Below are 27849 nucleotides of genomic sequence, written 5' to 3'. Positions count from 1 at the left end.
CTGAGGAGCTGGGTTGAGCTCTAGTAATATGCTTCGCATAAAAACATATGAGCCCAATGTTGGGCTGCAATAGATATAGGAACCTTGGTAAGCTGAACCACGCAAGGTGACTGTCGCCATGCCCATGCAAAGGCAATACCTTTAGAGATCGAAATCAGCGGATTCGAGGCGTGATAGACTGACACCGAATATAAGCGGCAGCAGAATATGGGTGGTCGTTGATGCATTTACGCTGCAACCGCTATAGTGTGGCGACCAATGCCAATGATATAGGCGCTGGTGGCGTTCATAAAACTATAGGAACAAAACGTTATGTTGTTGAGAGGCCCAAAATTGCACATTGGGTTATGACGGACTCCTTATTAGACCGCTCCTTGATAATTATGACAACCTTGGATTCTTTATCGTGCACTGAAAACGCAACACGACCGCTTTTGCCTCCCACACCGCTCGTAATGCGGCTGTCGTGGCCTCGAATCGCACCATCGACCTTGTGATCACCAGAGCAGCCCCTAAGCCAGTTATCCACCACGACGGGTTGCACAAATACTAACACGGGTCCACTACTCATAGTGCTCCGATTGTGTACATTCATTGCTTCAATCTTCTGCGTTCACCGAATCACTGCGCCCGTATAAATTATAAGACCACTTCTGGTGTCACTCCAGGTGAAGGCGGCGCTGCTGGAAGCAGGCATCGTGTGGCCTCTCCTGCCCGGAGACTCGGACCCGGTGGACGTTCTTCGGACGTGGCTGCACACCTGCCTGAGGCTCCGCTGGAGCAGCGTTCTGGACGTTTCCATCCGGCGTGACACAAACACCACCGTGATCTTCCTGGAACCACTCCGAGAGTTCCTCCGCATCGCCGAAAGGCACGAAAAGTGGGCCCATGATCTGGAGGAAGCCCAACGCTACTTCGAGACTCTCAGGTGAACGTTGCGTCCGTTGTGGTCAGTTAGGACCTAGAGCTGTATTGCAAATCAGTTCTGCGGAATCCTGGAGCGCAGGGGAAATGTCGTGAGAGGCAAAATCGCCATGCACCCTAATTTAGCACAGACCTACGAAGGAAACCTGTACGGATTGCTCAGAAAGAAAGCTTCGCAGTTGAAGAAAATTTCGTCACGGGCCGGGAGTCGAACCCCGTACAAGCGCCTTTCCGTGGCTGTTGGTCTACCATCTGAGATAACGAGGTGGCTGTCCGATCGGAGTGCGAGGGCGAATTGATGCACAGCTCGAAGCAAAGGGAAATTGAATATTGCAAATCAGTTCCGCAGAGCTAGAGATCATGATAAATAATCTTGTAGCATCTAGAGCATGGTTAATTAGCGTTCTTTCAGAGTCACTCCCTATTGTAGCCCCGTGTAGAAGCGGGGCATAGCTGAGTCCTCCTGCTCTCAATTGGTGAAAACAAAACTGATTTCTTCATTTCGCGCGAAATTAGGTAGTCACACAATGAGCTTGCGATTGTGCAGATACTTCCCTCTCTGATTACTACATTAGCGCACTGAGTCTCAAATTGGGCAACGATTATTGTAGGAGGAGAAGAGTTTGGTAAAAATAAAAACAAGAGAGTTGTCATCGGGCACAATTTGCTCCAACTTTCAAATATAAACTTGCGACGCGGCAAGCATCGTGCTTTTATTTTTATTTATAGGTTTGTTTTACTTTGCTTGCATTGAACAAACTCGAACAACTTGGACTGCACAAAAATCGCGAGTGAGTGTAAAAACATGTACAGCATCGCTGGTAGAAGATTTGAAATAAAATTATTGGCACTTAAAGTGTGAAGGTGCTGTATATCTAGGAAGGCAAGCCTTGGTCAACAACGTCGAACTGTTTGCGTGTAGCTTTTCAGATTGCTTCAGTAGGCTATTCTTGTCAGCTCACATGCCTGTGTGTAGCTACGTATACTTTTCTATGAAAAGGATTGTTTGGGTGAAAGGTTAAATTTATGTCAATGGAGGGCAACAATAAACAAGAGGTTCGTTTTAATTTTATTCTGAGTTGCATTTTAAGCTCCACTTCCGTACTTTTCTTCGAGGAGGTACATGAATAGTAGCAGTGGGCGCACCTCTATAACTTTCGTAGAATACACCGGTAGTGAAACACGTGTTTCCGGTGAAACACGGAAAATCGGCTCCTAATTACTTGAGAAATCTGGTAACACATTTTCTGCATGAGCAAATGAAAAACGTTTATGCCTGCCGCATACTAATTCTAATATACATTCTACTAATGTAGCCACGTGAAATGCAAATAATTAGAACGAAATTTGCACAAGGTAATATGGCTTGGAGTTTATTTCACCGTCACATGCGAGTCAAGTAACCCTGAGTATTTTTTTAGGCTTGTAGCGCAGCTCACAAAGAGCAAAAAGGAAGGTCGAAGGGGTAATGAAAGGAAAAGGAAAACAGAGTGCAGAATCCTGTGTACTTTTTACTGATGAGGACAGAAGGGGCCAATGCGGGCGAGCGTCCAGCAAATTGCTTCGGTCTGTTATGAGCCAGGGTCAAACACGCTGTCATCTGCGTTGGAGACCGCGGGAACGGCCGTAAAGTGCGGTCAGCCTATCGGCTTTCCTGCTGTCTCGAAAGCATTGTAATCTCCCTCTCACGGGCGACGCGTAAAGGCAATAATCCTCACGAGGTGGCGCCAGAGCGTCGCCGGCGGCGTGTCGTCTGCGAGACAACGAGTTGCGATTCTGCACCGGGCGATTAGCATTTGCACAGCACTTTTAACACGCATGGTAAAAAAACGATTTTTTTTTACAGAAGGCAGAAAGTGTGCGTCATAATCCAGCAAACACGTTCATAGACTATCCGGTCCACCCTACTGTTTCGTATTCGTGAAACGCATCTGCGATGCCACACGCAGGCGGGAGTTTCTCAACGTTACTGAGTCGCCGGCGAACGAGACCGAAGGCACCGTGAGCTTTTCCGCCACCAACCAGATGGATACGATGTACCTGCGCGCCCTACAAGAGACAACGGGCTTTCTTTCGAATTACAGCACGCTCGATCCAGCGGAGATATTCGGCACCGTGCCGAGCCTGACGCGGGAGCGATGGCTGGCGGAGCTTAGCCGCAACGGTGTCGATGTCTCGGAGGACGTCGTCTTTGCGTCGACCAAGCCGGGTTTCGTGAGAACGTTTCTAGCGCTATGGAAGTACCGCGGCGAGCGCGAGATGCACCTGTTCCTCTCCTGGTGCACCGTCCAGACGGTCGCGCTGTACGCGAACCGACGTCTGCTGGTCAACTTCTACGAACGGTAAACAGCGAATCGCTGGCGTGCGCACGTTGTGTAGAGTCGGTGCTTGTGCGGTCTCGACAATACGCGAAACCGCGCAAGATAGAAAAACAATCTCCGCAGGTGTGTGCTAATCCGAGCAAGTGATACATCTAAGACCAGCAATGCTGTACAAAAGAGCTCTCCCACCCTTGGGAAGTTCTTGGGCTCTGTTCTGCCATAGCTGTTGATGGCCAAAGACTTTTTCAAGCTTGCCTCTTCACCCGGTGGAATTTGTTCGCTATATCCCAAAATTTTATTGGTTTTCGCTGTGTTTCAGCTCTGTGCAGAGTCCGAAGTTCTTTTTTTTTTCTTTTAAATCATTAAAAGAACGGTATGGCACCAACGTATCGAAATGAAGAGATACTTATGTTTATCACAGAGAAAAAGCCCCGACGCCATTCCTAAAACATGTTGATCAATTTGCGTCACTGCTACCTCAGCTCGATCGAGGAACCGGTGAAACGCGATGTGTAAAAAAAATTCGAGGTTACACAATAATCTTGATTACTTGATGAAAAGGAAAAAGAAAGCAGGGCAAGAAGTGTTTGTCTATTTCAATTAGCTATACTTAAGGTACCCTTTATTCTGTGGGCCTTGGTAGTTACGTTTCCAAGCAAATTTGGGGCTACAACCCAAGCTATGCTCTTCGCTGTTCCCTGGTGGACATTTCACATCGACCAAACCGTCGCGATTTCAAGTAGATTCCTTCATCAGCTTCCCTGAAGATTTAGCCGGAGATCTGTACGCACCATTATTTAGTTCTTGCGACGTTTTTCTTCTCACCTTGGCTGTTTCGCTGGCGTCACACAGATAGTCATTTTACAGGCTTTTGCGAATATTATTTTTTTTTCGGTTCGAAGAGAGGTCGAAGCGAATAATAATCAGCATTGCATAATTTGCAGCATTGCATAAGTCGTGGGATTTTACTAAATACTCCACATAAGAGCCGGATGTTGACAATCTACGAAAGTTTGCAAAATAGGCAACGTGTTCGTCTCCTGAGGCGGTTCATGGTTAAAGGGCCGTTATTCGGGTATTTCCACGCAAATATACATGTTCAACATTTCTTGCAACTGCAATTTTACAGTAGGTTTGTATACATGCTCCCGCTATCTTTTGTGCTTTTGTGGTGGTTGAGGTAGGCACTTCGCGTTCGTCCTTCGTGAGTGGTCGTAACGCTGTGAAGTGCAACGTTGCACGACGCCAGCAGTTTACGAAGTGTTGCGGCAATTCAGCTGCATGCTTTCAATCTACGCGAGTGCTTAACGGATACCATTCTGCAATTGCTCAGACGAAAGAGAAATGTAATTGTAAGAATAAAATCGATATGCGAGGTATATGTGAATTTAATCTCGAGGGATGGTTTCACAGCAGCATAACCCATATTGCCAAGAAACCACCTTTAGGGCAAAATTCTCCGACATTCGGCGTTGCCAAAGAAGCGTGTTCCAGAGCAGCTAGCCAAAATATGACGCTGATGATTCATGCATCTGTGAATTGAGACGGTTATTTCAGAAATATTGTGGAGTTGTATGTAGTTATTTGCGTGAGATAGATACTTAGATGTTCTTTTTTTCTTTCTTTCCGGGGTGTTGTAATTGGAGGTGGGGCTTTTACGCGGGCAAATGCGTATGCTAGTTCATTTCGTGCACTTGAAAACTTAGAATACCCAAATTGAAGCCGATCCGAACATTGATTAGCACAATATTCGATTGAATTTTCGAACTGTCTAATATTAACTCATCTGTACCAATTTGGTATGTATTTTTAGATACACCTGACTCGGCAGCCGTACGTCTACGTTTACTATAAGTTGCGGCATTGTGTTTCGCTGGTTATATTTATACAGCTGTTGATTCAGTGGGTACAAATACGCCCTTGATGCCATAGTGACGCAACTGTCCTCTAAGTTCGAAAATTGAAAACTTCGAAGCTGACGCAATTCCTTGAGGGCTTTGGCGATTCCTTTGCACCTACAGCACAGGACATTGAGTCCACTGTTCTTGCAGTCCACAGTTAGTCATCCTCTCGTTTGGTTCTTTCACATTTTTAGCTTGCTCACACAGTCTATCTTTCATGGATTGACCTCACCTTCTCAGGAAAAACAGGCTACATGCAAAGGGTATGCGATAAACACTTTATTGTGTTGATGCCATAAAGACGTTCCATAAACTTCGTCCCACGGAGCGTGGGTTAGCCATGCATCGGAAAAACTGTGAAAGCGGAGCCCTGTTTCTTAAGTACCGAATCACCGAACAAAGAAATACACGAATGTATAGACAGGATTGACTAAAGGAGCTTGGAATGTTTTCTACTTAGACTACACATGAGCAACTGTAGCGACAATATCATCAGTCGTGCTGTCAGCTAACGTATCTGCATTCTTGATGTGCAGCACACATGTAGAGCAAGCAGTATGTCTACCAATATCATCAGTGTTTGCAGTGTCATGTATGAAAACGATAACGAGCTTTAATAAAAGAAACTGTCGAATTAGTACCAAGTGTGTATTCTTAGAGCGTGTTGCTGGTAGGCTTTGTTCACATTCCCTAAATTAAATAAGTTAGCGCTCGTTATGCCTCTGCTTTCCTCCTGCCTAAGGTGTGTTCTTGTTCAACATACAAGCGTGTGTATCATTTGCGTCTATCTTTTGTATTCGTTCTACACGCACTGTGAAACATGTACAGATTATAATCGTGCACCAAGAAGTACGACGAGTAGTGCTTCGTTCGTCACCGTTAGCTTTCACCCCACGTATTTGTGACTAAATGAAATTTCTCGGCGCAGCGAAAGCAGCGCCAACGTGTACCACGCAGCCCTCTGCCTCAGCAAGGCGTACCTGCTGTGTGGCAGTGACCTGTTTGTCAAGTACTTCCAGGATGTGCTCTCGGAGCCGGAGTTGCGCGCCGCCCAGCGGGTGGTAGCTGGTACCCGCCACGCGTTCGCAAGCCGACTAGAGCGGTGGCAGTACAGGGATGATAACATAACCCTGGTTGAGGACTGGCATTCAACCGACATCGCCCTCGGGTACTTCGACCCACTCTATATGCAATATCCAGGCCTGGTGAGGAATTATATGATTTCGCTCCACTAAGCCAACAGTCCTAGCGCGATTAAATTACGAAGAAGCAAACTTCAGGCAGAACCAATCCTTTGGGGATGTATATCGTCGTTGATTCGATTTGCATTCAAGGTGCGGCGGCCGTTACACAGCCTTACATGCCGCCAAACACAAATGAAAGCGCAGATGGGTGAGAGCAAATGCGCGCGCGCATTCATGATTACCACTTGATAATGCACCTCCAAGAATTTAAGGACAAGTTGAGGTAACTGAAAGAGTCTCTGCCGAAAAAAATATATATAGGCATGATGTATGACCTGCGTATTGCAACCGGGCTTCTAAACTGCTTTTCTATAGACAGGTGGCGCCATCGAGCGGAGCGTGCGGGAACTCTTGCTCTTTTAACATGGCCTCCGAGATTGCAGCGGTGGAGTGCCGGTGTGTGCTAATTGAGGAATAATTCCTCGTTGTCCAGCCCGGTGATGGGGCCGAACGCATAGAGCATGGGCTCGATATCGACGACTGTCAAAGTTGTTTTTTTTTTCTTTGTATCGGAACGACGGGCTCGAGTAAAGGCCAGAAACGCAACAAAGCCGCAATGCGGGCGAATTTCACTGACCCCAGCAGTCTACAACGTTCCTCCCTGAATGAGCTTCGATTCCAGAGTCTTGGTGGCGGCGCTGCTCCTGGAAAGAAACGGTCACTGCGCTTCATTAGATTAGAGTACTAGATTAGTGTTAGAGTCGCACGGCGATTCTTGAGAAGCTCAGCATCTTGTTTAGTCAAGGAGTGGCGCCCCACTACACTTGGTGGAGTGGAGCAAACGTTTTAGAAGCGCGGATCCTGCGATGAATACCGGGCTAAGAGTTCAAATTTCAATAAATATAGTCGAGATACAATGCTATCTTTCCACTTTCCTACTTTCTGATGTACTTGCGCTGACAGGATCTTATTAGAAGTCCGAATTGTCATAGCTCCGGACGTCACCGCGTCAATTGTTTCTCGATTTACCCCACTCATTGCTGAACGAGAGATGACCCGCTATAGGAATCCGTACTGATAACAGTCCCATTTTTTTAGTATAACTTCGAGCCATGTTCGGAATTGATCAAACATTACCGTACTGAAAGTTTACCTTGGCACTGCTTTCTGTTAAAAGCATAATTTCCGTGAACTTGAGCTTCCAATACAAACAAAGGCTGCGAATGTTAAGTTCATGCTCTGCGCTAACATAGCAGAAATAGTCCCGACTCTTTTTATTCCGACAGCCATTATAGGAAACTCCAGGCACATTTCTGTCATCGGCATCGCCATGAGGTTCTGTATAAAGTCTAAGAGCGATAACACCGTCGCCGCGCGCCCTACGCTGTAGGTGAGAGGGAAAGCTTGCAAAGGGAGCCAACAGTGGCGGCTCGATCATCGCCCGCGTGAAAAGGAACCGAGTTGGGAGGAAGCGCGCCTTATTCCGACGTGCTCGAGGTACTCGATTTTGCGAGGCACCGGGGCAGGGGAGGGAGGAGGGGCAGCGTTCTACTCGGGCTGCAACTGCGTAAATGGCGACTAACTCAATGGCGCTTGGCCGTATCTCGAGAGCAATCTGCGTACGAGGCACAGTCTAGGTGCGTCTACGGCTCGCAGTTTTAAGCGCGCTGTGTGTTCTCGGCGCTCAGTTGGCGCTGAAGCGATAGACAGCACGAAGGTCACTTCACTCGCTGCTGCTGCTGCGCTTCCTCCCCCCAGCATTTCGATTACGAGTGTTCGCGGTCCTGGAGCCTGATGCGATCATGTTCGCTGTGCGCAATGACAGCATGCTTGTTAATTTAGCTTACTGGAAGCCTACGTAGCTTAGCCTCCCTTATCCCTTACCCCTTCTAATAATAAAGTTGACACTCACTCACTCACTAGTTACCAAGCAAGTGTTTACATGTTGATACGACCGATAAAAGTGCTATCCTGACTTCTTATGGCTGTCTGCTAATTTGCTATCTCAATCGATGCTTCGTTTTTCTGGCGAAAGTACGACTTTTTTGGCAGATTTCGCGTACTGTAAAAACTAGAAGGTGTTTTAATTCGTTAGGCGTTAGATCTTTTATTGTTACCGAAGCCAAAGTAGTTTCACTTCCATAGGAAACGGCCTCAGCTAAGGCAATTCCCGACCCCCTAACCTGTTTCAGCGTGGAGACTAAATGAAGGAAATAAACAGAATAATATGCTGAAGAGCTCCAAACCTTACACGTGTTCCTTTATGTCCTCGTTTGTACCATGCGCGTACGAGGAGGATCGTGAAGATCATAATTTAAGTCTACTCTAGTAATTGTTTTAGCGAGTCTAGTAACGCTACTCGAGATGACTGTATTACGCTTTTGCACAGGCGCAGATATTTCTTCAAGCTCGCTGTGGGCGATAACGGTAATCGAGTAAAGAATAATTGCACCGTACACACTGCATGCTGAAAGTTTTCACATTCGGGACAATTCAATAATAATGAGTGTATTTCGCTTCATTGGCTACAAATCGAAATATGGAGGCCGAAGTTGGTGCACTTTCTAACACTGTACGGGCGTCGCTTCCCCTACAAAAACATGTATACACAAATAAAGAATGACAAATGGCTACTTCACACAGGTGTCACCTTATGTGGTTTCAGAATTGCAGCTGAAGGCAATGCAGCATACAGACCCAGTGAAATACAAAGTAAATAATTATATCTCGAAATTATTATACAAAGAAGACATCACATAGCAATAAATGAATTAAACTATCGACAAACCACCTTATAAAGTAAAGGTCTGAACTCTAAGATCTCGTACACACTCAAATGAAGGTGGGGTATGGCTAGTGCATGTGAGATTCGGTACTACTACGTACTTGATCTATGTTTAATGGGTGAGGTAATGTAAACGTGTGCTTTACGATGCCACAGTATTTCTGCCTTGATGTTTCAATAGATATATATGTCGAATTTGTATGTTGACGCGATAAAATGTAGTGTAGTGTAGTGTAGTGAGTGTAGGCTCTTTAGCTTTTAGCACTTTTTCGTGTCCACCATCTCCTACATACGGTGCCTAAGAAATCTCAAAGAAGATGCATTCAGGGAAAGTGTTACAGTTATCACCTCCTTGCGAAAATCCGGTGGTGTGACTAGCCTGCTGCTCACTGTGTTAATAGCGCCACACTAGGACATGTTATAGCACCTCACAATTACTCCACTTTGTGGTGTAAGTTTGGCAGGTTAGTTGGCCGACACGGTGGAGCGTGCAATAAACTTATTCGTTGGCTTGATTCTCATCCCCGTGTCTGTCTGCGGCCCCTTAGCAGCGCAAATTAAACCATACACTCACGCCATAACAACGAGCCTCCCCTATAATGACAATTTAAGCTCATGGAATTGGTCGTTTCGTTAAGTGCTGCAAATACAGCGCAGGTAAACTACTTTCTGATCGCACTGGATACATCACGACCGCGATTTGGCAACCACACCAAGTTGGTGAGCTCTGAATGCTGTTCAATCAATAACCGCGCGTTCGTTTCTCAGCTTTTCGACGGCCCTCTTCGTGCCTCGCGTAGTACCACCGTGACATGACGTCTTGCAACCTTTGTTGCAGCAGCAGACGGCGGATGCCACGTGCACGAGAGACCTGGGCGACTCCCTTGTGGACAACATGCGGTTGGCCTCGATGGGTCACGTCCCGGAGGCCCACCGTTGGGTGTCCGAGCAGATAGAGCACGCCGATTGGTTCGTGCTGATGCCGGGAAAGGACCTCGCACTGCTGCCGTATGCGCTCACCTTTCCGTGGCTCAGCGAGGTTGGCACGCGGTTCATGAACCACGGTGGACTCGGAGGCCACGTCTCCTGGGCACTCAGCGCGCTGTTCCTCAGCGGGTAAGCACGTGCAAGCGGTGTAGCGCGGCTGCGTTCGACTCGTGCACTTGAAATCTCGTTCCGCTGAGGTTAGAGCAATATAAGAGTAAAAAAAGTACTTGCAAACATTCTTAACCTACCATAATTGAACAGCGCTCGCTTGGAAATCGCAATATGTATGACACGGCGTTCCGTAATTTGGAAAGTTTACTGCGGTTAGTATTCTTATGATAATTCGTGCACTTTCTCGTTTGTCTGTTGAATCTTGTCCGAATATATAATCACTCACGCAGTACGTGCGGTCTATGCGGTAGCGTCGCTTGTCCAGCGAAGTGCGTGCGAATGGAGTCCGGCTGTATACGCTCCTCATACACGGCGCGTCTTGTCAGGATTGGGGGCTCAATCCCTTCGTCCGTGGTCCTTTGCCAAGATTGGAGTACGGCATGAATTCGAAGGTAGCTGGCCCATGCCGTCGTCCAACTTATTTACGCTGAGATCGTTGATGAAGTGAAGAACTGCTTCTCATCGAGAACGAGGAAAAAGGGGTTTATTTACAGAAATTAACTCAGTCTAACATGACTGCTTGAGAAAAGAGTATTAGTCCAACAGGACTGCATGAGAGAAGTGACTCAGTCTAACATGACTGCTCAAGAGAAGTGCCTCCAACAATCGCACAACCACAGTTTTTATACACTCGATCCGCTGGTCCTACGACGCGGCGGCTGTTCGTTTACACATCACCAACTCGCAGCTGCTCTGAAGACCAGTTTACAGACACAAAGGCACACACATTCCGAAGCCCAAGCGACGGCGTTGAAGGTGGTGCCGTTCCAGAAAATCGACGTTGTCGATCGCGCGTCGCTCATTGTTCCGAGCCACTCCAAACCGTGAGAAGCACAAAAATAAGTCTTCCCGCGGTAGCTTCTCCAGGCGTGTCAAATCAGCCCCGCGTTGAGGAACTCTGGAATCATTGTCCACACACCGAATTCGTCCCGTCACCATGTCGAAGGGGCTGGAGGAAGGCGGCGGGTTCCAGCGCAAAGGTCGCTTCTTTGAACGCCTCGCAGCTGCAGCACGGAGAGGTGGAGGTGCGCGTCTTGCACCCCTTGACGTAATCGGGTGGCAAGGTGGCAGTCTTGTTGTGCAACCCGCCGTTCTTTACAGCGCCTCCATGGCCCCAAAAGTCTCGACTGTCTAGCGCTGACAACCGCTAGGCAGGAAGAGAATGGCTGCTGGTCAGGGGGGGATTGATGTCTTGGCTCGCAGCGACCACCTGTGCATTGATGTCACCGCCCCAAAACATCCAACAAGGACAGGCAACTGCAAAATGAACCCCACAACACGGCTCTGCGCCGAGATGACGTGCATTGGCTCTCACTTTAAACTCGCTAGGCTTCAAAAAAAAAAACAACATAAGTGCAGAAACAAAAAAAAATGCTGCATTTCACTATGCCAATTTCTGAAGCAAATTCCTGCTGACAAATTCAGCAATCATGGAGGGAATCCTGCTAAACGAGAGGGGATCTTCTTCGCTTAATAAAATTAACACTAGTAACCCTAAAATTTAGGCGGGACCCCCAAACGCAGAATTCAAATTAGCCTGCTCAAACCATCCGCATTGCTATGCAACTTTCCCTTCTTATATCTAACGGAGAAGTTGTACTCTTGGAGAGTGAGGCTCCATCGGAGCAAGCGGCCGTTTTTGTGTGACATTTGATTGAGCCACGTCAGAGGACAGTGGTCGGTCTCGAAGATGAACTTCGCTCCGTACAAGTAACACGACAACTTCTGGGCGGCCCAAACCAAACAAGCGCATTCCTTCTCTGAAGCGCTGTAGGCTTCCTCTCTTACATTTAGTTTACGGCTGGCGTAGAGGATAGGATGCTCCTCGTTATCGTCGCCGACTTGACTAAGTACCACGCCCATACCTCTGTCGCTTGCGTCGCATTGAACTATGAATTCCTTTGTGTAGTCTGGCGCGCGAAGCACAGGGCGAGAAACCAATAGCGTTTTCAAACTTTGGAAAGCGTTCTCTTTGTCCTTATCCCAGAGTACGTTACTCGGTGCTCCCTTTCGGAGGGCGTCTGTTAATGGACTTGCCAATTGCGAGTAATTCGGAATGTACCGTTGATAGTACCCCACAAGTCCCAAAAATGAACGAACGTCCGTTTTCGTGCGCGGCTGAGAAAAATCTCTAATCGTAGCTATTTTCAGCTCAGCCGGCCGTCTCATGCCCTGACCAACAACATGGCCCAGATAAGTAACCTGCGAACAACCAAACCTACACTTTTCCGCTTTCATCGTTAAGCCGGCTTCCCTCAACCGTGAGAACACCTGTTTGAGGTGCGATACGTGTTGTTCCCAGCTGTCCGAAAAAATGGCCACATCATCAAGATAAGGTAAGGCGAACTCCTGCAAGTCCTTTAGGACAATATCCATTAACTTAGAGAAGCTAAACGGCGCGTTCTTCAGCCCGAAGCTGAGTGCGAGAGGGCGAAAAGTGCCTACAGGCGAGATGAATGCGGCATAGCGGCTGGCACTTTCTGAAAGGGGAACTTGCCAGTACCCCCGCACGAGATCTATAGTTGAAATGTATTTAGCAGCGCTAACTCTTTCAATTCGTTCCTCAATGTTGGGTATCGGGTACAGCTGATCCCTAGTGATCGCATTTAACTTCCTGTAGTCAACACACGGACGAGGGTCCTTGTTAGGGGTTTCTACGAGTATTAGCGGTGACGTGTAGTCACTCTCAGCGGGCTCAATAACTCCCAACTCTAGCATGCGCTGTATCTCTGCCTCCATAATCTCTCTCTGTCTTGGAGACACCCTGTAAGGTTTTGATCTTACTGGTTCGGTAGAGGTCAGCTCAATTTCATGCGTTATCAGTTCGGTTCTACCCGGCCGATCGCTGAATCTGTCGAGATATTCCCCTAACACCCCTTTTAGCTCATCTAGCTGCTCGGGTCTTAGAGCATGAGAGCTTACCGAGTGTTCCACTACTTCTTCTAGGCCGATTTCAGAGTTGGAGGTTGCCCTATACTCCTTAAACTTGGTACCAATGCCATCCGGCTCTTTGACAGTATAGTTAACGACTCCGCTCCGCTCTACATACGGCTTCATCAAATTACAGTGATATATCCTCACTTCCTTCCTGCGACCGGGCATTCTCAAAGCATAGTTAGTTTCTGAAAGTTTGTGCAACACTTTAACGGGCCCGTCCCAGTGAACTTCAAGCTTGTTCTTTCTTGAAGGTTTGAGGATCATTACCTGGTCTCCGGCGTTAAATGTACGAAGCCTCGCATTCCTGTCGTAATAGAATTTGGCGTTCTTTTGAGCTAGTGCCATGTTCTTTCCGACTAGTTCTTGGGTTGCGCTTAGCCGTTCCAGTAAATTTAGCACGTATTCAACCACGGTTGGACTCTCCCCTCTTTCCTCCCACATCTCTCTTAACATTCTCAGTGGAGAACGGAGTGTCCTCCCATACACTAGTTCTGCTGGTGAGAACCCTGTCGCTTCATGTGGAACCGTTCGCAAAGCAAACAAAGTTGCCGGCAGACAGTTCTCCCAGTCCTCCTTGTGCTCGTAACAGAGCGCACGCAAAACTCGCTTAAGCACCGAATGCCACCTCTCTACACTGTTTGACTGAGGGTGATAGACAGAACTGTGAATTAACTTTACCCCGCACTTTTGCAAGAATGTGGAAGTCAGTGCGCTCGTGAATACTGACCCTTGATCTGCCTGAATTTCGGCTGGAAACCCAACTCGTGCAAACACTGTCAAAAGCGCGTCTACTACTTCGGTGGAGCTGAGCTCTTTCAAAGGGATTGCTTCTGGAAACTTGGTGGCCGGACACAGCATGGTAAACAAGTACCTGTAGCCTGATTTTGTTTTCGGAAGAGGCCCTACCGTGTCTATTACAAGCCGTCTGAAAGGCTCTGTTATTAAGGGCACTACCTTCAGTGGAGCTTTCCAAGTCTCTCCTGGTTTACCAGAACGCTGGCAGGCGTCGCATGATCTTACAAAGTTTTCTACATCTTTGAAACAGCCAGGCCAGTAGTATTCCATAAGCAATCTTTCCTTTGATTTGTTTATGCCTAGGTGGCCGGACCACCCATTTCCATGACAAAGACTCAAAAGGTCCTCCCTATACTTAGTAGGTATGACTAACTGATCTAAAATCTTACCCTTTCGATCTCTGTAATGCCGATACAACAAACCTCCTTTCTCATGTATCGTTACGTTGCGCCTAGCAATGCCTTCTTTAGCTGTGTCCCGTAATTTAGCTAAGCTCTCATCATTCTTTTGCTCAGCTGCCAGTGACTCTCTATCCACGCGTAAGAGTTGATCAAAGTTCTTTGAGGCCGGTGATAATAACGACCCTGTCTCGCTTGGGAGCGCGTCTGCATGCTCTTCCTGCAGGCTAGAACTTTGACACTCTAGTGCTACGCTCTCATTGAGCTGGTCAACTGGCAGGCTCTCCTCAACTGTTCTTTTGTCCCTCGGGCCTAGCTCGGATTCGGGGATTGAAGCTATCCCCTTTTCTGCTTCAGCTGGAGGAGCTTGAGCATTTTCAGCCGAAAGCGCCGCGATCTTACGAGCTTGGCCTCTGGTCAATGCCTGTACTATGCCCTCTCCTAGTTTGAGCCCTCTGTCACGCAGTAACTGATTCGAACGATTCGAAAAGATGTAGGGATACTGCAGTGACAAAAATTTGGAAACTGCAGCCTCAGTCTCTAGCTCCCCGAATGGTGCACTGATTTTGACTTTGGCCATGGGCAGACATACGCTGTGTTCTTCTACAACCTGTTTTATCCATGCTTCTTCTCCGGTGAAGTCCTCTACCATCACGTAAGACGGATGGACAATGTCCAGCGTGGCGGCACTGTCTCTTAGCACTCGGCATGGTTTTCCATTAACTTGCAGGTCGTGGAGATATGGACTTAAAAGTTCCATATTCTCATCCTTTTCCTCCACGTAGGAAAAAACTACGCTAGGCTTCTCGCAGTTTACAGCTATATGTCCCAGTTTGTGGCATTTGTAACAGCGAATTGGTCTAACAGATTCGAATTTTCTTTTCTGTTCTTTTTGTGTGGTTTCTCCGTTAAGTTTCTCCTCGCTCTTTTCTGCGGGCTTTTCCGCCATGTCTACAGGCTCTGATCGTCTAGTTTGCGCACCCTTTTTGAACGGAAATGGTTTCCGCGGTCCATTTCGACCGTCCCAGTTTCCCTCCTCGGCGTTCAACTTTCTACGGGTTGCGTACTCTTCGGCTAATTCAGCCGCCCTTTCCACAGTGTTTACATTACCTCTGTCTTGCACCCACAGTTTCACAGCTTGGGGGATGGTTTTGTAAAACTGCTCTAGACACATGCATTCAATGATCATGTCTCTGCTGTCGTACGCTTCCGCGCTTTTAAGCCACTCGACTAGGTTGGCCTTTAAGCTATATGCAAACTCCGGATAGCCCTCGCTATCTTTCTTGCCTGTGCTCCTAAACCTTTGCCGAAAAGCTTCGGCTGAAAGGCGGTATTTCTTCAGGAGACTAGCCTTAACTTTTGCATAATCATATGCATCCTGCGTACTCAATCTGGCGATTACTTCCGCCGCCTCACACGGCAACATAGACAGCAACCGCTGTGGCCTTGTACTCGGGCCGAAGTTCATCTTTTCGCAAGTCCTTTCAAAATTGCTTAGGAACAAGCCTATGTCGGTCCCGACCTCAAATGGCTTTAATAGCCTGTCCATGCGGTACGATTCTGCCTCACTTGATCGTCCCAGAGCGCCTTCACTTCCTTGAGACATCTCCAAACGTTTGCTTTCAAGTTCAAGTTGCATTTTCCGTAACTGAAACTCGCGATCTTTATCGCGTTCCTCTCTCTCTTGCTTTTCTCTGTCCCTTTCTTCTCTTTCTCTGTCCCGTTCTTCTCTTTCTCTTTCCCGTTTCTCTCTCTTTTTGAGAAGTTCCAATCCGATTTCAATATCTTGCTCACTGGCCTGATTGGAAATTAGCTCCAATAATTCCGATTTGAGCATTTCCTTGCGTACATCTAGGCCCAGTTCCTCACCAACAATCAACAACTCGTCTCTCAGCAATGTCCTTAACTCCATGACTGCTGCTTTACTGCCTTGATTCTGCTCTCTAAATCTAGCTAGGAAAACACAACCTAGCTAACACACAACAATCTAGCTTCCCTACTGTTCTAAACAGAACAACCACAAAATGAAGCCTAGAGAGTCAAAGCAAAAACCAAGCACTCACCGCAGATACAGCACCATGTCGCAAAGTCCATCCCATCGCTGTCAGCCAGTTGTCAGGATTGGGGGCTCAATCCCTTCGTCCGTGGTCCTTTGCCAAGATTGGAGTACGGCATGAATTCGAAGGTAGCTGGCCCATGCCGTCGTCCAACTTATTTACGCTGAGATCGTTGATGAAGTGAAGAACTGCTTCTCATCGAGAACGAGGAAAAAGGGGTTTATTTACAGAAATTAACTCAGTCTAACATGACTGCTTGAGAAAAGAGTATTAGTCCAACAGGACTGCATGAGAGAAGTGACTCAGTCTAACATGACTGCTCAAGAGAAGTGCCTCCAACAATCGCACAACCACAGTTTTTATACACTCGATCCGCTGGTCCTACGACGCGGCGGCTGTTCGTTTACACATCACCAACTCGCAGCTGCTCTGAAGACCAGTTTACAGACACAAAGGCACACACATTCCGAAGCCCAAGCGACGGCGTTGAAGGTGGTGCCGTTCCAGAAAATCGACGTTGTCGATCGCGCGTCGCTCATTGTTCCGAGCCACTCCAAACCGTGAGAAGCACAAAAATAAGTCTTCCCGCGGTAGCTTCTCCAGGCGTGTCAAATCAGCCCCGCGTTGAGGAACTCTGGAATCATTGTCCACACACCGAATTCGTCCCGTCACCATGTCGAAGGGGCTGGAGGAAGGCGGCGGGTTCCAGCGCAAAGGTCGCTTCTTTGAACGCCTCGCAGCTGCAGCACGGAGAGGTGGAGGTGCGCGTCTTGCACCCCTTGACGTAATCGGGTGGCAAGGTGGCAGTCTTGTTGTGCAACCCGCCGTTCTTTACAGTCTCAGCGGTGGCACTATGGCACGCCGCTGCGTTGTTCCAATCCTGATCACAGTATACGTCGGCACTCATGGTTAGATGCGTTCTACCAAAAAATCGCTAACTTTTTAAAATACGCATGCAAATAACTATGGTACCTAGCGGCAACCATGTACTACGCACTTGTAACGTTTAACCGGAATATTATTGAACACACCTCTACTAAGGAACGTGCATAACCATGGGAAACACCTCGCGTGCTTATACAAGTGAAGCTATGCATACGTATGCAAGTATACGTTTACTAGTCGAGCTATAAGTATGTGGGAGAATGTCTAGAAAAAGTGCATGGTTCGAAGTAGACATGCGACACAACATTCCCGATAAAAGTTAAAGGAATCAGAAGCGCTGTATCGGATATCCTGTGGCTATTTTCGGGAAACGCTGTTCCATATATTACTTTCTATATGTACCGAACAGTCAAACAATCAATCCAATACACGGAATCCCCTTATTTTTAGGCAATTAAAAAAAATCTGCTAAAAAATGTCCCTTACCGATTGAACCTACGTGGAACGAGAATTAAGGTGTACAAAAAGCATTTTTGGCTTGTGGCTTTCTGTGGTCACTGTGTTTAGCACAGGGCAAAGCAGCCGGCTTGAAGAACACACCTTAGGCCGACCTGTCTGGCGTTATTTGCATTAACCTCTCCTCTCCCTATGTTTAGAAGAGCGAGGCTCCCACATCATTTTTGATTGCCGGAGTTGCGTTTCTGTGTAGTACTCAAATTCGCTGAGCGTGCTGCGAGCGGTTCCTTTTGTACCTGCCGTGTTTTTTCTTTTATTTGATACAGCAATAAGGTGATTATGTAAGCTAGATGATGCATATTCCGAGAGTAAACAACTCCGATGACGGTTAATACACGAACAAAATGCACACTTCTATGTACTTTTGTTTGTTTGTCCCATTTTTAGTGCTCTGTGCTACAAGAATGCCATTGTACACGGTAAATCTCATGTCATCGTTTTAGCCACCATGCTATTTTCTACCTAAATTTATTTTCGTTTGCCCACGTATATTGCTACGTGTGCTCCAACATTGTCACCCTCATGCAGCTGTGACACGTCGCCTGTGTGCTTCTTGTAGTGTACTTTCGGAGACACTGCGAGATTACGGCTTCGATAATTTTCGGTTCTCTCCTCGCACGCCACAACCTCCGTTCGGTGACTAGAAAACACTGATTTATTTTACGTACTTACCTTGTCACGCAAATTATGCACATTTGTAAGAGGCACTGCAAATCCATCCTTATTAAAAAGGTAAAAAAAAATACAATGCACGATCGCAAACATCCTGTAAGCCCCTTTATTTGAGGGCGCCACCATTTTGCGATCAGAGCAGCATCGTTCTTCGGGCGCCATGCTGGTATGATTGGATCGCGCTGGATAGTTCACAGCGAACATGCTATTGACCACGAGAGCCAAGCTCTCGCTTTCTTTCTGAGAGTTCTCAACATTTCTTTGAGAGTATGGAACTGGTTTGCGTGTCGTTAGCAAATATTGAGCGTCCATGTGGACGCAGAATCGAAAATCTCCCAGCCTGGAGACAATGCCAATGTTCTTGCCGCGATTTAAATCGGCGAGCCTAGCCTGAAGATTGTAAATACGTAACGTGACGTGCAACGTGTTATTATTCTAAATATATACTTGAACTCGAATAAGATGTCGCTCAGGTGACAGCAATCAGAAGCGTCTCTGTATTCAATGTGGGGTGCGCCGCACCAGCGAACTTCCCAGTTCACGCAACTATAGCGAAGCTCTGAGGAAACACATGTTTGGCTAGCTTTCACGCTTCTAAAATTATCGTGGTACGATATTCAAATCCTTGTCGATTCTTAAGATCTCGAGGAGTGCCTGGGCAAGGTCACCTCGACAACTCTACAAGAGCTGAAAAACGAACAACTACTTTCTGCAACAGCTTCATTTTCTGAAGTGACACATCGAGCGATGCGTTGAGTCATGCCAGACAGCTTGCCGCCTAGATTCGGAAGCACGGCAGTACGCATGTGTATTATAGGCACGGGGGCCAGAGGGTATGTAAGGCTTCGATTAAAGATCGAAAAAGCACACACCATCATTTTCTCTGTTGGCGCTTGCTGTTTTCATATTACGTCCCCGGCGAACTACCGCCGAAGCGTCGGCTGCCAAGCGTGATAATCTCGGAGCACAACTGAACAAACTAATCTTTATGTTCATCCGTTCGCCCTAGTTTACCGACAGGGATAGGAATATTTTGTTTATATACCAGTTTCACCTTGGGTGGCGAGGTCATCGCCATGTGCTCGCTGGAATAAAAATCTTCGGAACATACACGCGACGAAGCTAATGGCGCTAAGTCATTTCTGTTTGTGCTGGCAATCTAGAAGCGATGCTTGTCAGCAATCGCAGCGGTGGAGTTCACGAAGTCGCTGCTGCTGAAGCTGCACTTTACATTGGCTGCCAACACTTAATTTCGCATCCGAATACAGTACAGTGGTAGCCCACTGACCTTGTGTCAAAGACGGGACACGTTAGAATCGCAATAATTCTCTATGATACCTTAGCGTTCCAAGCTGCCGCTGGGAAAAACGGCTATCCGCACGTATACCAGCGTGCTGGTTCGGGGCTACGTTCCACCTCGCCGATAGAATGGGCCCTACACTCCTCACAGCGTGACTCTTCTGCTACGTAACAGCAAACCAGAAATACAAACGCTATGCAACGGAATTCTATTAGCGCGGTGCTCTAGCACGTATCGCTAAAGTAGTGCATTCAGATATATTGCCCACCGAATGGCTTGGTACACAACCTTACGCAAGATACGGAGTTATGGAACGTGCATCGTTTGCGACGGGCACATAGTTATCGAAGAATTGGCGATAGACTTCCCTTCTATACTGCATTCGGAAACGATAAATATTTCACAAAACCTCAGGTAACGAAAATATTTTATCTTTTATTCATTATCGCTTAACGGGTACTCTTCTACTCGCTGTTTAAATTACTGCCTATCCTCTCGGCCAAGGCTACGTTTCTCACGAAGTAATGCTAAATCTCTACGAGTGACTCGTTGTTATTGTCCCATTTTAGTGATGGTGACGAAAACAGTAGCAAAACTGTAAACTAAATCTTCATTGGGCGAACTTGTGCCCTCTAAAGCAAGCTACACTTAAAGCACTAAAAGAGCCGCGAACACAGCCGGCGATCGTTGAAAATCTGATCAGCGGGTCAAGCGCGTCGTCTTTTATGCATCAGTCACCGAGAGTTCCAGAGTAATCGCTGGTGCCCGCGTGACTTCCAGAAAGCTCTACACCATTCGCGTCGCGCGTACACGAGATCAGATTAGACAAGTTTCGGCGACAACAGACAGCGGATAGAACCATCGATAAGGTTCGAGAAACTTGCGATACGTGCAGGCGCGTCCTGCGCTTGGATCGGGGCTTTGCGGGAGCGTTCGGTGCATGAACGCACTAGCACCTCCACCAGAGGTCACATGATAGTGACTGTGACGAACACAGTGGCAAAACTCTAAGCAGCGGAACTAAATTTGTATTGGTCCGGGACTACGTTGGTGTTCTCTTTGCGGTCCAGCCTTGGATCACGGCTTGTTGGGGGCGTCCGCTACATGAAGGAAAAGCACCTCCACCGGATGTCAAGTTGTAGTTAAGAATAAAGAACACAGTAACAATACTGCGAAAGACGAAACTAACTTTTGTAGGGTGAACCAGTGCCCTCAAAAGCAAGCTACACTTAAAGCACAACGACAGTGGTGAACACAGTCACTATCGAATACTGATACTATTCGAGAAACTTCCGATGCACGCAGACGCGTCGTGCGCTGTGCGACAACACTTGTTAGACGGTGAAACGTGGTTACCAGATAAAGTTAAACAAGTACACGTATCACTATGGTCTCACCTTGGAGTCGATGGAAACTGAAAACACAGCTTTTACCTCTGCCTGCTTAATTGCTTCTTGCTGTAATCAAATAAGTTGAAAAGCGAAGCAACACGATGCTGCCATTATAGCGAAATAAGGTTTAGGCATATTGCATTAACCCTCGTTCTGTTTAGTCAAGAAACCTTGCTTTTCTTCCAACCTGTACAAGATCATCGGAACAATATCCCGGAAAGCAATCGGCCCAAAATAACGGTGATAATGAGAACTATCGTGATGTGATATCAGGAAGCCGTAAATTTTGACAAAGTAGACGAACTGCTGTGTGCATACTTTCCGCTCGTCCTAGTTCATCTAGATCAAGTTTGTTCGAAATTCAAGGTCCAACAACGAGCCCAAATTCTGACGTCACCCTAAATGCTGTAAATTTGTGTGGCAAGCTCCAGCGTACTTCGTATGCGAAGTATAACGTATGTTCTTGTGCCAGATAGGCGAAACATAGGGAGCCGGCACTTCTTTGCTGAGGTAGAGGGGGGTCATCAAAAATAGTGATGATTCGCGTTCACGTACCATCAAATAGCGAAGGCAAAGCTCGCATTCAATCTTCGTGTGCGTCACTACAGAGCACGTTTCGAGTCGTAACGCCAACACCGCCTAACACGCATAATATACAGATGCTCCTGGCCACACACAATAATGCCGCCCTTGAATTTATTGGCATTCCGCTGTACAAATATTTCAGAGGCCAGCGCAAGAGGAGTAGTCACTAACAAACTCACCCGAAATTCGTGCGGAGTCCCTCCAGTGGTGTGCATTGTCAGCAACCAAGCATGAACACAGAACGAAGCATTGCCCCTATGGGGCGCCACGTGCAATGCGATGTGCCTATTTTAATTTACGCACGCTGTGCAGAACAGTGTCTCAGTTATCCGTACTTGTTTGCTTACGTACGGTTGCCTGTTCCGGTCAAGAGAGCATGGTTCAGAGCGGGAGATCAGAGCTCAGAAACCCCGTGTTCTAAGAGGACAATGAAGTCGACGCAGCTGTAAATGAATTCGAGCATTTCCATTAGGATGCGGCGATCAAGCTCAAAATCAATACGTCTCTACCGCTGTCACGCGAAAGTCACGCACAGAAGGCGGCAGCTGAACTGTATATAAACAAGATGACAGAGAAGCCCCGCCGACTTGATATGCTTTCATCACTTGATAGTTATCGGAAGTAATCTAAAGTCAGTTGTTAGTATGGAAAGCTATTGTGGCAACTATTGGGGAACATTCGTTACCACTTGCTGACATTTGAAGCGTGTTATTTTCTTCCTCTGCGTATAGCTACGCCAGATCTCGGGACGCTGTCAACGCCATCATTCGGGTCATCGAAAGTGCCAACAAAGCCAGCCGCCCGAGCGACGTTGGTGGTCCCGACAGGATCGTCCAAATCTTGCGCACGCTGGCCTTGGACGTGTCGTACGACGCGTACCGCGCTGCCGGCGTGGTTGAGGGCGACGAGCACCTCGAAGGATTCGAGGGCTACGGCGCTGCCGCGATGTTCTTCATCGCATCGTGTTACGCTCTGTGTCGGGGAAGCGACACCGTGCTGCCCTTCGCCGGCGCCGAGTGCGACGAGACATTTCGCAACGTTGAGGGCTTCGGCAACGCATTTGGGTGCGAACTGGGCAGTGCGATGAATCCCTCCAACAAGACGGCCCTTATGTGAGATTTGTGCGTGCGCCTTAAAGACGCGTCTTCCGGTTTGGTTAGTGGATGGCACAAATGTTTTGTTGATTTGCTATTTAATGCTACGATCTTGATTTCAGAATCGCTCATTCCCTAACAATTTTTTGCTGTATTTAAGTATGGCTAATGCATCCAGGCTTGAATGTCCTGAAGACTTGAGGTAGCCACGCAGAGAATGAATGAATGAATGTTTGATTTTTAATGGCGCAAGGGCCATGTATGGCCAAAGAGCACCATGTCGATGATAATGGGTTTGCAATTTAATTAATGAGTTCCATGAAGTTGGGGCGATGTGGCTGTAAAGGGGCCTTAAAGTGTAGCTGCTCTAAAGTACGTAAAATCTGTATAATAAGATTATGGCGATGGCGTATGTTGTGTGCTATGAATATTAAGATGCATTTAAAAAGAATGATACGATGTCTAAAAATATATAAGGTTATAAGATTGGCTGGAGCACTACTGCCTCCTTAGAGCCCTTGAAACGCAAGGGTCTGGAGGCATGTGCTATGCAACACAATTATCGTAGCGGCATCCTCTGGAACGAGGATGCTCTACGAATGTAATGGGCTTATAATATGTAGGACAACGTCATTTAAGAAATTGAGGACTGCCTTGAAATTAAAAAGGGGCTCTCTGCCAAGAAACATAGCCGGGTGAAGAGGAATGTGGTAATGGTATGCAAGTGGAAAATGTTTCTTTCTCTCCGCTTCGGCTTTCCGGCACTCCAGGAGGACATGGAGGACGGTAAGCCTATCCCCACATCTACCACAGGTTGGAGGGTCACTTCCGGTGAGTAGAAAATTATGTGTGCCAAACGTGTGTCCTATTCTGAGACGACAGAACAGGACATCCGTTTGGCGTGATTTTGCTACAGAGGGCCAGAATCCTAATTGTGGTTTTATCACGTGGAGCTTATTGTTTGTTTCCGCGTCCCACAGGCGTTGCCAGTGGTTCCGTAGTTTTCTTCGTAAGAGAGGCTTCAGATCAGTAGCAGGAACCCCAGCGGTAAGAGTAGCTTGCGATGTAATTGATCTGGCCATTTGGTCTGCTAGAACATTTCCCTCAATACCTCTATGGCCAGGTACCCAGCATATAATGATATGCTGGTTAGATATGTATGCTCTGCACAGAACGTAGTAGAGCTCAACAAGTACAGGGTTCTTGTGTTTAGAGAGTGAATTCAGGGCTTTTACGACACTTAGAGAGTCTGTATATATGACTGTTTTCCGAAGTTTTGATTTCATTATATGCTTCACTGTCGACAAAAGTGCATGGGCTTCTGCCGTAAATATACTAGTTTCCGGGTGCAGTGCGCCGGATTCTGAAAAGGATGGGCCGGTGGCTGCGTAAGAAACCCCTGCATCCGACTTGGAAGCGTCCGTGTAAAACTCAGTGCAAGAGTACTTATACTGGAGTTCTAAAAAATGCATGTTAATATGTGCCTCTGGCGCATGTTTCCCGACATCTACAAACGACATATCACAGTCTATGATCTGCCACTGCCATGGCGGTAACAGTTTCGCTTGAGTCATAGGACACTGTTCAAGGAGGGGAACACCCATTTCCTCAATTAGGTTCCTCACACGCAAAGCAAACGGCTTCCTCATTGCAGGCCGGTTATGGAAGAGCGTAGCAGCGGTGATATTGTTTGTGGTTGAATAACAAGGGTGTTCATTGTTCGCTTGTACTCTCAGGAAGTATGTGAAACTGCTATATGACCGTTGTAGATGTAGTGACCACTGATTTGACTCAGCGTAGAGGCTCTGGATTGGACTTGTTCTGAAAGCGCCCGTCGCGAGACGGATACCCAGATGGTGGACGGGGTCTAGGATTTTTAATGCACTTGGTGTTGCAGAGTTATAAATTATTGCTCCGTAATCAAGGCGGGAGCGGACAAGACTGTTGTATAAGTTTAATAGACACTTTCGATCACTACCCCATGTAGTGCGTGACAGAAGCTTGAGGAGGTTCATTGTTTTCAAACATTTTATTTTCAGATTTTGAATATGGGGAATAAACGTGAGCTTTGAATCTAAAGTGATTCCCAGGAATTTATGCTGACTGCTCACAGAGAGGTGGTCTCCCTTGATCGTAATACTAGGCAGTGGTGCTACCCCCCTCTTGTTTGAGAAGAGTACGCAGGTACTTTTTTGGGTGTTTATTTTGAAGCCGTTCTCATCTGCCCATTTAGACAATTTGTTTACCCCAAGCTGCACTTGTCGTTCGCAGACAGCAATATTGCAAGATTTATAACTTACTTGTACGTCGTCAACATAAATGGAATAAAACATTGTCCGTGGAACGACTGTATGTAGGCTGTTCATTTTGACAATAAAAAGTGTGCAACTAAGTACGCCTCCTTGCGGAACACCAGTTTCTTGGGTGAATGATTTCGATAAGACGTTACCAACCTTTACGCGAAAAGTGCGGTTAGAGAGATAGCTTTCAATTGTGTTTAACATGTTCCCATGGACGCCCATCGCGGAAAGATCGCGGAGGATCCCGTATCGCCACGTCGTGTCGTACGCTTTCTCTAGGTCCAGAAACACTGAGAGTAAAAACTGTTTATGAATGAACGCATCTCTAATGTTCGCCTCAATGCGGACAAGGTGGTCTATTGTCGACCTTCCCTCTCGGAAACCGCATTGAAGGGGGTCTAGTTTATTGTTGCTCTCTAAGAAGCTGATTAAGCGCCGGTTTACCATTTTTTCAAAAACTTTGCAAAGACAGCTTGTTAGCGCTATTGGCCTGTAGCTGCTGGCTAAGGCCGGATCTTTCCCTTGTTTGAGAATGGGAATAACTATAGCTTGTTTCCAGGACGATGGAATGTACCCCGCCGCCCACATGGTATTAAAAAGAGATAGAAGTGTTTCCAGAGCTTCAGGGTGAAGGCGCCTAATCATTTCGTACATGATACGATCGCCACCTGGCGCCGAGTGGCTGCAAGAAGCCAGAGACGCCTTGAGTTCCGCCAAAGTAAATGGACAATTGTAAGCATCACTCGATGAGCCTTTGCGGTTTAGGGGATGCCGCTCCTCGCGTTCTTTGTGTCTCAGAAATGTTTCTGTATAGTGCGATGCACTGGAGATATATTGAAAGTGGTCGCCTAGAGAATCCGCCTGATTTTCCAGGCTGTCACCTTCGCTACTTACTAACGGTAGGGGATGTGACTCCCGGCCTATTAACTTATTTACCCTATTCCATACTCTTGTTTCATCAGTGTATGAATTTATACTGGAGATATACCTATCCCAGCTTTCTCTCTTTGTTCGTCGACGTGTTCTCCGACCTTGTGACTTGACTTGTTTGAATTTAATAAGGTTTTCAGCGGTTGGACAATTTCAAAGCAATCTCCACGCCTTATTTTGATTTTTTCGTGCTTTCCGACATTCATCGTTCCACCATGGGATGCGACGTTTGCTTGCCAAACCGTTAGTTTGCTTGATACATTTAGTTGCAGCGTCAATAATAAAACCTGTTAGATATGCCACAGCGTCGTCTATATTAAAACCAGCAATGTTATCTTCGCCTAAATACGTCAACTCTTGGAACAGTTCCCAGTTAGCTGAGTTAATGTTCCATTGCGGAAAATGTGGAGAGCATGCATCCTGTTTCGTTAGGTTTAAAATAATTGGAAAGTGGTCGCTCCCAAAGCAGTTCTTCAGAACACTCCACTCAATATACGGAATTAGTGTACTCGATACTATAGTTAAGTCTATTGATGAGTACGTGTTATGTGGCACACTGTAGTACGTCGGCTCTTTCTTGTTAATTATGCATGCTCCTGAGGAGGAGAGGAAGTTTTCAATTAGGCCTCCTCTCGCATCGCAACGAGAATCTCCCCACAGAGTGTTATGTGCGTTGAAGTCGCCGGCAACTATGTAAGGTGCCGGAAGTTCATCTATATAGTTTTGAAATTCTGTTTTGTGAAGATGGTAATTCGGAGGAATGTATATGGAACTAATCGTGACTAATTTGTTAAACAACACTCCTCGGACAGCAACTGCCTCTAGGGGCGTACGAAGTCTTAATTCCCGGCAAGCAACACTTTTGGCAACTATAATGGCCACACCTCCGGACGACACGACAGTGTCATCACGGTCTTTACGAAAAATAGCGTACTGTCGGAGAAAATTAGTTTGCGTATGATTGAGGTGCGTTTCTTGAACACACAGCACATTTGGTCTATATTCATGTAGGATCTCTTTAATGTCGTCGAGGTTATGTAGAAGTCCTCGCACATTCCATTGTAGTATTTGTGTATCCATTATGCTATATGTGTAGGGTGCTGTGTCTTTAAGAGACTGATGTTGGCTCACGGGCCTTTTTCTGGCGCCGTGACGGGAGTTTTGTCTCTTTTGGAGCGATCGAGACCGCCTCGCCGCTCCTTAGGCGCTGGTGGCGCCGTCTTGCTCGTGGTTGTGTCCATCGCCTCTTGCGAGGCGCTGGACACGCGCTCTTCCGAGCGCTTTGTTTGGCGTGAAGGCCTCGGCACGTTGGACGAGGCCTTTGAGGTCACCTGCCCGGAGGTAGATGGCCCCGTCTGCTTGGTTGGCGCAGCAGCACTAGCTGCATACGCCGGGGGGGGCGGATAGCGTCACTGCCGGCTCACTGAGTGTGGGTCGGACAGCCGCCGGAGACCGTTGTGGCGCTGCCCCCTGACGCGCCACTTCGGCAAAGGTGTTCTTTGGCAGGAAGGACACACGCCTGCGTGCCTCTTTGAAACTTATGTTTTCTTTTACTCTAATTGTAACTATTTCCTTTTCTTTCTTCCACGATGGGCACGACCGCGAGTATGCAGCGTGCTCCCCTTCACAGTTTACACAATGGAGAGAGTTTTCACAAGTTTCAGAGGTGTGCTCATGAGCACTGCATTTCGCGCAGGTTTGGCGGCCTCGACAGCT

General features: G+C 47.2%; 1 protein-coding gene across 4 annotated transcripts in view; it reads left to right on the top strand.

Annotated features, from left to right (window-relative positions):
- LOC135921062 (endothelin-converting enzyme-like 1) overlaps window positions 1-25161 on the top strand; it is a 35905-nt gene extending 10744 nt beyond the window's left edge. The window contains exons 5-9 of one of the 4 annotated variants that reach the window (XM_070524715.1): window positions 669-928; window positions 3009-3266; window positions 6075-6351; window positions 9954-10231; window positions 22541-25161. In XM_070524715.1, coding sequence (XP_070380816.1) covers window positions 669-928; window positions 3009-3266; window positions 6075-6351; window positions 9954-10231; window positions 22541-22925 — 1458 coding nt within the window. In that variant the 3' untranslated portion in view covers window positions 22926-25161. Of the gene's footprint in view, window positions 1-668; window positions 929-2873; window positions 3267-6074; window positions 6352-9953; window positions 10232-22540 lie in introns of all 4 variants that reach the window. The other 3 variants (XM_070524714.1, XM_070524713.1, XM_070524716.1) reach the window with 3 other exon arrangements.
- The last annotated feature ends 2688 nt before the right edge of the window (window positions 25162-27849 follow it).

The sequence above is a fragment of the Dermacentor albipictus genome, chromosome 9 (assembly GCF_038994185.2).
Source record: "Dermacentor albipictus isolate Rhodes 1998 colony chromosome 9, USDA_Dalb.pri_finalv2, whole genome shotgun sequence".
NCBI lineage: Eukaryota > Metazoa > Arthropoda > Arachnida > Ixodida > Ixodidae > Dermacentor > Dermacentor albipictus.
The sequence above is the reverse complement of the archived record's forward strand: the minus strand, read 5'-3'. Positions and strand labels throughout refer to the sequence as shown.